The sequence below is a fragment of the Podarcis vaucheri genome (assembly GCF_965113315.1).
Source record: "Podarcis vaucheri genome assembly, chromosome: 2".
In the NCBI taxonomy this organism is placed as follows: domain Eukaryota; kingdom Metazoa; phylum Chordata; class Lepidosauria; order Squamata; family Lacertidae; genus Podarcis; species Podarcis vaucheri.
This window is the reverse complement of record NC_138760.1, coordinates 126,883,967-126,893,472: the sequence shown is the minus strand read 5'-3', so window position 1 is coordinate 126,893,472 and position 9,506 is coordinate 126,883,967. Positions and strand designations below refer to the sequence as shown.

Here is a 9,506-nt window from a genome sequence, read left to right as displayed (position 1 = left end):
TGGAGGCGCAGGTCAATTCTGTGTCCAGGGCAGCTGTCTACTAGCTCCATCTGGTACGTAGGCTGAGAACCTACCTGCCTGTGGACTGCCTTGCCAGAGTGGTGCATGCTCTAGTTATCTCCCGCTTGGACTACTGCAATGCCCTCTATGTGGGGCTACCTTTGAAGGTGACCCGGAAACTGCAATTAATCCAGAATGCGGCAGCTAGACTGGTGACTGGGAGCGGCCGCCGAGACCACATAACACCGGTCTTGAAAGACCTTCATTGGCTCCCAGTACGTTTCCGAGCACAATTCAAAGTGCTGGTGCTGACCTTTAAAGCCCAAAACGGCCTCGGTCCAGTATACCTGAAGGAGTGTCTCCACCCCCATCGCTCTGCCCAGACGCTGAGGTCCAGTGCCAAGGGCCTTCTGGCAGTTCCCTCACTGCAAGAAGTGTGGTTACATGGAACCAGGCAGAGGGCCTTCTTGGTGGTGGCACCCGTCCTGTGGAACACCCTCCCATCAGATGTCAAAGAGATAAACAACTACCTGACTTTTAGAAGACATCTGAAGGCAGCCCTGTTCAGGGAAGCTTTTAATGTGCGACATTTTAATGTATTTTTAATCTTTGTTGGAATCCGCCCAGAGTGGCTGGGGAAACACAGCCAGATGGGTGGGGTACAAACAAACAAACGTTTTAACCTGCTTGCAGTGATTCTTCATATAACCTACAAACCTTTTCCAACAGATAAAGGATCTCTTAACTGCTACTTTTCTCGCTTTCTTGGGGCTGCACGCAGTATCCCTCCGCCTGTGCAGAGTGCTTTTTTTTTTAAGCGACAGAATCATTTCCCTCCTTTCTGGGGGGAAGAAGATCTATAGGCAGACGGCCTTTGAGCATGTGCAGAATGCTTTCCTGCAGAGATTAATGCTCCCCACTTTCTGTCTGGGCAAACAAACAAAAAAACACATGCAGAGCACCTTTCTTCGGATAGGGAACGCAGCTTCTGCCGCAAACCAGGAAAGATGGGTGGAAGCCATGCTTGGAAAAATCAAAGGCTGGTTTTTATATATCTGTATTTTTTAAAAAATCTATATACGTAGTGCTGTTCATTAAAAAAAAAGACTGACTTTCAACAATCATACATTCGTAAATCCATTTTAAAAAAAATCAGAGATCAACTGTTGATTGATTGGCATCGGCCTGTCTCGGGAGACAACGGAGGAGTGAGCCCAACTATTACAGAAGCATCTTCTTAATTGCCTGCATTGGCTTGGCTACGCAACAAAGTTTTTGCGGGCATTTAAAGGTTAATGGAGAAGACGCCCGCTGAATATCTATTGGCTGAGCATTCCGCAGGGACGGGGGCGGTACCAGAAGTGACCAACCGCGTCCCTCCAAAGGGATAAGCGAAAGCAGGAGAGGAGCCAGAGAGATAGGGAGATTTCCGGTTGCCAACCGAAAGAAGCAGGAGCCCCGCATCCTCTGGCTGCCTTCAAATGGGGACCTGAATAGGCGTCAGCTCTGAATGTCCTGCCCAGTTTGTGAAGTTGGGGAGAAGGGAGATGAACAGCTGGGCGCGCCTTGGAGGTACAGGGGCGAAAGGGGGCTTCTCCTCCAGGGATTTAGGGATTTGGGCATTGCAAGAGAAGAAAAGCAAACCCTACACACATCCGGAGCGGAGTCCCTAAGACAGTTGGATGGCACCTTGTATGCTGCTTCCGGAAACTCCTGCAGCTAAGCTGGTACCAAACGTCTTGCTCTGCTTCCCTTTGGACCCCCATCAGCGAGGCCGAGGAGGGGGGTGTCTTGCCAACCGGGCAGCCCAAGACCTCCACTGCCCTGGCTTGCACCCCAGGGAGGTGGCTTTGGTGCTGCTAACGCAGCGGTTCTACTTCACACCCACCCACCCCCGGAGCATAGCTATCAACTTTCAGATTTGAAAATAAGGGATCAGCAGCCTTGAAAATAAGGAATCAGCAGCCTCACCTGTCCCAGGGACCAGTGGCGTAGCGTGGGGGGTGCAGGGGGGCCCGGTCGCACCGGTCGCAACATGGGGGGGCGTGCTCGCACTCGCAGCTCTCTGCCCCTACCTGGCTCACTCACTCTAGGGGGCGCAAATTACTTGCCTTGCCCCGGGTGCTGACAACCCACGCTACGCCACTGCCAGGGACAGCCTACGGGATAGCTAACAATCCAGGATAGCGGCGGCAAGCAGTGGGGAAACGGTGCTGGAATAAGGGAATTCCCCGCAAAAAAAGGGAAGGTTGACAGCTATGCCCCGGAGGCGTACTCCATTGTTTCTCAAGACAGATGGATGCCAAAACAACTAACCATTAAAGGATATTCTCATAATTTCCTGCATAGGATTGGCAGCATGGAAAGGTTTTTAGCAGGTGTTCAAAAGCTGAGGCAGAAGGCACCCACTGAATCTCTGTTGGCAGACTACTCCCCAACTGGGCAGATGATGTCATTTCTTCTTGTTGTCATTTCTTCTTGTTGTCAGGTGAACCTCATCAACTCAGAGGACGACCAGTGGTGCTCCTACAGATTCTCCCTGCCGGGTTTGTTTAGAGTTTGTTGCAGGCGGACAACCTTGACAGGAGCCCGACATTGCTTTCCTCTCCTGCGAATTCCAGCAGCAGGTACGTAACTGGGCCTTGAGCAAAGTGTTGGTTTCTTCCAAAAGCAAATGGGTACAAGGTAAAAAAAAGTGAAACGTAAAGGACCCCTGGATGGTTAAGTCCAGTCAAAGGAGACGATGGGGTTGTGGCATTCATCTCGCTTTCAGGCCGAGGGAGCCAGTGTTTGTCCACAGACAGCTTTCCAAGGCATGTGGCCAGCAGGACCAAACCGCTTCTGGCACAACGGGACACCGTGACGGAAACTAGAGCGCATGGAAACGCCGTTTACCTTCCCACCACAGCGGTACCTATTTATCTACTTGCACCGGTATGCTTTTGGACTGCTAGGCTGGCAGGAGTTGGGACAGAGCAACGGGAGCTCATCCCGTCACAGGGATTCGAACTGACAACCTTCTGATCATCAAGCCTAAAAGGCTCAGTGGTTTAGACCACAGCACCACCCGCTTCCCTTCCCACCTCGTGCTGCAGCCCAAGTGCTGGCAGGAGTGAGACCTGCAACCCAGGGTGTCCCACTCTTATTACCGAACCTTGAGGATTTTTTGGCCAGATGACTCTGTGGGTAAGTTTTTCAGTCCTGTAGGGAAATACTAGGAGAGAATTTTCTTTATTTCTTTTAGGGTCTGGTGATCTTTGAGGCGGCAGCTGTGTATTTATTTCCCTGAGGAGGAGCAGAGCAGGCGTTACTGGACCCAGGGCACAGAGCCTTGTGCAAGGAAGTCATGGAGGAGGTACAGGGGAGTGTAGCTTCTCTAGGTAAGAACAGCTGCTTGTGGGCTTTTTCAGAGCCATCTGGTTGGGCTCTGTGAAAGCCAGCAAGGTTTTTCATATGCCCCTAAGCCAAATTAGGGGCATATAGTATACCTGAAGGAGCGTCTCCACGCCCATCGTTCTACCCGGACACTGAGGTCCAGCGTCGAGGGCCTTCTGGCGGTTCCCTCACTGCGAGAAGCCAAGTTACAGGGAACCAGGCAGAGGGCCTTCTCGGTAGTGGCGCCCTCCCTGTGGAACGCCCTCCCACCAGATGTCAAAGAGAACAACAACTACAAGACTTTTAGAAGACATCTGAAGGCAGCCCTGTTTCGGGAAGCTTTTAATGTTTGATGTATTATAGTATTTTAATATTCTTTTGGAAGCCGCCCAGAGTGGCTGGGGAAGCCCAGCCAGATGGGCGGGGTATAAATAATAAATAATAATAATAATAATAATAATTATTATTATTATTATTATTATTATTATTATTATTATTATTATAAATTAGGGACTAGCCACCCCTAATGGCTGCTAATCATCATGGCTACGTTCTGTCTCCAGTGTCTGAGGCAGCGTGCTTCTGAATACCTTGGAATCACGAATGGGGAGAATGCAGTTGTTCTACCAAGTGAAGGAGATAACGAGGCTTTCAAGTTTTGTTTTGGTTTTTTGTTTTAAAAAGGGATATCTAAGGTATCTAACTGTTGGAGATGCAATAGGGATAATGCTTCTCTAAAACATGCATTTTTTTTCATTGTCCTGTATTGAAGAATTTTGGCCAGAAGGTAACTGAAACGATCAACGGAACTGTACATTTACAGACCAAAATATCCTCTTGAATTTTATACCCAGCACATGAAACCTTACAAAAGGACAATACGAGTGGACTCTCCCTGCCCTGACAACGGCAAAAAGACTGATACTGATGAATTGGAAAAAATAAAAATGCGGCTCCCTTCTACGATTGGATTGAAGGCTTATACAAACTCGCAGCATACGAATCACTTGCATATAAATGCAGACTTGCCATGGACAAATTCAGTGATACAGTGGTGCCTCGCAAGACGAAAATAATCCGTTCCGCGAGTCTCTTCGTCTAGCGGTTTTTTCGTCTTGCAAAGCAACCCTATTAGCGGATTAGCGCTATTAGCGGTTTAGCGGATTAGCAGCTATTAAAGGCTTAGCGGCTTAGCGGCTAAAAGGCTATTAGCGGCTTAGCGGCTTAGAAAAAGGGGGGGAAAGCGGGGGAAAAATCAGAACACTCGCAAGACGTTTTCGTCTTGCGAAGCAAGCCCATAGGGAAATTAGTCTTGCGAAGCAGCTCAAAAACGGAAAACCCTTTCGTCTAGCGGGTTTTCCGTCTTTGCGAGGCATTCGTCTTGCGGGGCACCACTGTATTTGGAATCCATTCTTACAAATACTGTAATAGGTTAAGTTCTGGTGAAGTACAGCTTTGTAAAGTATAATTTTGGGGTGTTGTTTTTTTTTCTCCTCCCCCCTTTACTTTCCCTTCTACATGGGCTCTGGTTCTCTTTTTCTTTCTTTCTTTCTCTCTCTCATTTATTTATTTAACTTTTATTGTTGTTTCTGACACATCAAGTCAGTCAAATGACTCCTTGCCACGATCGTGCACAATGCAAAAGCCACGGAGGTGAATTGGACATGTAACAAGCACCCCTTGTCAAATCTCTGAGCAAAGATTGACCCCCAAGCCTTTCTGCATCTGATAAGTAGTCTGGGAAAAAAGATAAAGATGCTCTAGACTGCCTCAAAAAGTGGTTCCAGTTACAGATGGGTAGCCGTGTTGGTCTGCCATAGTCAAAAAGTGTGCATGCACACGAAAGCTTATACCAAGAACTAACTTAGTTGGTCTTTAAGGTGCTACAGGAAGGAATTTTTTTATTTCAAAAAGTGGTGAAACTCTTTTTTGTGTGTGGCAAGTTCTCACTGCAGGGTTCAAGTATGGTGGCTGAAGCCCAGTTTTCATTTGGTCAGACTTTGTTCAGTAACGCATTAACAGTCAGAGTTCAAAGAGTCTGCAAGAGGATTTGCATGAGGACACGCACTAAATATATGTCATATTAACCCTTTACTCTCTTCACAGCCTTCTCCTGCCACCTCACCTTCACCATCTCCAATTCAACCCGTCCCTGAAAATGCTTACTCAACCCATTTTTTACTGTCCATTTTAGAACCCTCCTTGTTCCTCATCTGGAGTTGTTTTCACTTTCAAACATTCAGCCATTTGATTCCTCCTAAACTGGCTCCTACCTGTTTTGTGGTCAGGTCACATTCTTGGGCGTGTGACACTGCCCTCACTGGTAAGGAGCCTAAAAAAATATATCTACCTCATTTGGCTAACAGATTGAGGTTGATTCCTGACAAGACAGAAGTACTGTTTTGGGGGGACAGGGGGCGGACAGGTGTGGGGGACTCCCTGGTCCTGAACGGGGTAACTGTGTCCCTGAAGGACCACATGCGCAGCCTGGGAGTCATTTTGGACTCACAGCTGTCCCTGGAGGCACAGGTCGATTCTGTATCCAGGGCAGCTGTCTACCAGCTCCATCTGGGACGCAGGATGAGACCCTCCCTGCCCACAGACTGTCTTGCCCGAGTGGTGCATGCTCTAGTTATCTCCCCCTTGGACTACTGCAATACGCTCTATGTGGGGCTACCTTTGAAGGTGACCCGGAAACTACAACTAATCCAGAACGCGGCAGCTAGACTGGTGACTGGGAGTGGCCGCTGGGATCATATAACACCAGACCTGAAAGACCTGCATTGGCTCCCAGTATGTTTCCGAGCACAATTCAAAGTGTTGGTGCTGACCTTTAAAGTCCTAAACGGCCTTGGCCCAGTATACCTAAAGGAGCATCTCCACTCCCATTGTTCTGCCCGGACACTGAGGTCCAGCTCCGAGGGCCTTCTGGCAGTTCCCTCCCTGCGAGAAGTGAGGTTACAGGGAACCAGGCAGAGGGCCTTCTCGGTGGTGGTGCCTGCCCTGTGGAACACCCTCCCATCAGATGTCAAGGAAATAAACAACTGTCTGACTTTTAGAAGACATCTGAAGGCAGCCCTGTTTAGGGAAGTTTTTAATGTTTGATGTTTTATTGTGTTTTTAATATTCTGTTGGGAGCTGCCCAGAGTGACTGGGGAAACTCAGCCAGATGGGTGGGGTATAAGATAATAATAGGCTTGAAAGCAGAAGCTGGCTCCCTATAAGGGATAGTGTGGTAATAAATAATAATAATAATAATAATAATAATAATAATAATAATAATATTTATTTATACCCCGCCCTCCCCATCCAAGGCCGGGCTCAGAGCGGCTTACAAGCAATAATAAAAACAAGTTGAATGATTACAACTTAAAAGCAAGATTAAAATACAACATTAAAACATTAAAATGCAGCCTCTTCACAGGAGGAGGAAGGAAAAAAGAAAGAAAGAGGGGGAGGGAATCAAACTGATTCTAAGCCAAAGGCCAGGCGGAACAACTCTGCCTTACAGGCCCTGTGGAAAGAAATCAGATCCTGCAGGGCCCTGGTCTCATGAGACAGAGCGTTCCACCAAGTTGGGGCCAGTGCTGAAAAGGCCCTGGCTCTGGTTGAAGCCAATCTAACTTCCTTAGGGCCTGGGACCACTAGGGTATTGCTATTTATGGACCTTGAGGCTCTCCGTGGGGCATACCAGGCGAGGCGGTCCCATAGGTACGAGGGTCCTAGGCCGTGAAGGGCTTTAAAGGTCAAAAGCAGCACCTTAAATCTGACCCTGTACTCCACCGGGAGCCAGTGCAGCTTGAAAAGCACTGGGTGAATATGCTCCCATGGCAGAGACCCCGTGAGGAGCCTCGCTGCAGCATTCTGCACCCGCTGGAGTTTCTGGGACAGTTTCAAGGGCAGCCCCGCGTGGAGCGAATTACAGTAGTCAAGCCTGGAGATGACCGTCCTGCATTGTGGCTCCTGCATTGAGCAAGGGCTGAATGACCTTTGGAGGTGCCTTCCAAATCTTATCAGGATTCTCTCTTTCCCCTCTGCAGCAACTGGGCAGGGCAGTGAGGATTACGAAGAGCCAGTTGGGGTGTCCCTGGAACCCGTCAAGAATGAAGAGGGAGAAGAGACCTTTAGGGATCAAGAAATGTGGAGGAGGCAGGGCAGAAACCAAGTAGACGTCTGTGAAATCCCTATCCAAAGAGCGCACACAGAGGAGAAACCACTGGCCTGTGGTAATAGCTTCAGTCGCAGCGCAAACCTCATCTCTCATCAGATAATCCACACGGGAGAGAGAAAGGTTCAGGGTCTGGAGTTTGGAAAGGACTTTAGTCAAAGCAAACACCAAGCTTCACACCAGACAACTCATGGGAGAGAGAAACATCGTAAATGCCTGGAATGTGGAAAGAGCTTCAGTCGAAGCACAAACCTTACTAAACATCTAAGAACTCACACAGGGGAGAAACCGTTTAAATGCCTGGAGTGTGGGAAGCAGTTTAGTCAGAGCTCAAACCTGATTTCCCATCAAATAATTCACACCGGGGAGAAGCCCTATCAGTGTCTGGAGTGTGGCAAGGCCTTCAGTCAGAATACAAACCTTACCAAGCACGGGCGAATCCACACGGGGAAGAAGCCTTTCAAATGCCTGGAGTGCGGAAAGAGCTTCAGTCAAAGCTCAGACCTCATTTCCCATCAGAGAATACACACGGGCGAAAAGCCATTTAAATGTCTAGAGTGTGGTATGTGTTTCAGTCAGAGCACGGCCCTTACGAAACATGACAAAATCCACACGGGAGAGAAGCCCTACGAATGTCTGGAGTGTGGAAAGAGCTTCAGCTGGAGAAAAAACCTTACTTCACATCAAAAAATTCACACACAGGAGAGGCCGTACAAATGCCCAGAGTGTGGGAAAAGCTTCAGTCAGAGCACAAACCTTATTAAGCATGAGAGGATCCACACAGGGGAGAAACCCTATAAATGCTTGGAGTGCGGCAAGACCTTTACTGTGAGCACGAGCCTTACGTCACATCAGAGAATCCACACAGAGGGGAAGCCATATAAATGCCCCGAGTGTGGCAAGAGCTTCAGTAGGGGCACAAACCTTGAGAAGCACAAAAGAATTCATGCTGGAGAGAACCATTTAAATGTCTGGGGTGTGGAAAGAGCTTCCGTTGAAGAGGAGACCTTCCTTCCCATCAAAGAATTCACCCAGGAGATATGCTGTTTAAATGCCTGGAGTGCAGAATGAACTCCAGTCAAGAGAACCATCTTTAAATAATAAATTTAGGAACCATTTTAATGCCTGGAACGTGGGGAAATCTTCAGGTCAAGCACAACGCATGCTAATGATCTAAGAAACCTGGATTGTGGAAGGAGTTTCAGTCAGGGCACATCCCTTAATTTCCATCAAAAGATTCATTACATTGAATTTTCCAAAATATATATTTTGGAAGTGTCTATTTTATTTATTCAGGGTGCTAAGGGTGTCATGGAGAGAAAACAAAAGATGGTTTTGGTTAAGAGCTACCTGCTTTCCACGCTGTCCATATTTCTGTTGATTCTTTTGATAGACGTTCTTGTAGTTTGTTGGTAGGTGTGTAAGGGATGAAAAACCAACAGGTGGCAAAATAAGACTGTGCTTCCTCTTTTTCTAATCTTTCCAATAAAATACTTCCAATTTGTTTTTGTTGTCTTCCATCTCTTAGGACTCATGTAGACAATACATTTTCCAGTTGGGCTTGGCTGGGATTTTAATTTAGACATTTCATCCGCGAGGAACCCTCAGTCCAATGCTGGGAAAGCAGGGCTGATCCCTTCTGTCCTACGCTGCTCCCTTCCACCAGCAGCTGCCTCCCTGCCTCTTCCGGTCCCACTGGCCGCCCTTTGAGGTTGGAGGGTCTCCACGTGGGGCGACCTCCCTCCCCAAAGCGCATTTTCCACCAATCCTCCATTGCAGTCTTGCCTCTCCACCACCTGCAAAAGATACTCACCACATTCTTCCCTGGGTGGGAAAGACAAAGGGCTGTTTCTTCTCCCTCCCCAGAGGAGGCAGCAGATCAGGAAGAGCCATAATTCCTTCTTTCCAGAGGCCTTTCTAGAAATGCAGGCCTAGTCCAAGGGTCAAAGGGGGACAGACTGAA

The 9,506-nt window shown here is 48.1% G+C and overlaps 1 protein-coding gene and 2 long non-coding RNA genes across 7 annotated transcripts in view; all 3 read left to right on the top strand.

Annotated features, from left to right (window-relative positions):
* The window catches only part of LOC309527449, a 67,711-nt gene that overhangs the window by 39,810 nt on the left and 18,395 nt on the right, over nt 1-9,506 (top strand). The window lies entirely within an intron of this gene.
* The window catches only part of LOC309527463, a 38,178-nt gene that overhangs the window by 27,783 nt on the left and 889 nt on the right, over nt 1-9,506 (top strand). The gene's annotated exons all lie outside the window — the stretch shown is intronic.
* On the top strand, nt 1,433-9,043 carry LOC309527406 (uncharacterized protein). Of its 5 annotated transcripts, none has more exons than XM_082214255.1 (5): nt 1,445-1,727; nt 2,489-2,627; nt 3,245-3,380; nt 7,416-7,471; nt 7,529-9,043. In XM_082214255.1, exons 3-5 carry the CDS (start codon nt 3,347-3,349, stop codon nt 8,612-8,614), a joined length of 1,176 nt encoding a protein of 391 aa, XP_082070381.1. In that variant the 5' UTR covers nt 1,445-1,727; nt 2,489-2,627; nt 3,245-3,346; the 3' UTR covers nt 8,615-9,043. The 5 variants fall into 5 exon arrangements, with proteins under 5 accessions (XP_082070379.1, XP_082070381.1, XP_082070380.1 ...); XM_082214254.1 differs by having other exon boundaries at nt 7,416-7,546; nt 7,586-9,043; XM_082214253.1 differs by having other exon boundaries at nt 1,433-1,572; nt 7,416-9,043.

What these genes read in the sequence shown, in the direction of transcription:
- LOC309527406 (XM_082214253.1), top strand. Translation starts at nt 3,347, where the DNA reads ATGGAGGAGGTACAGGGGAGTGTAGCTTCTCTAG. An exon ending in GGGGAGTGTAGCTTCTCTAG is followed by an intron (nt 3,381 to 7,415) that starts GTAAGAACAGCT and finishes TCCCCTCTGCAG; the next exon opens with CAACTGGGCAGGGCAGTGAG.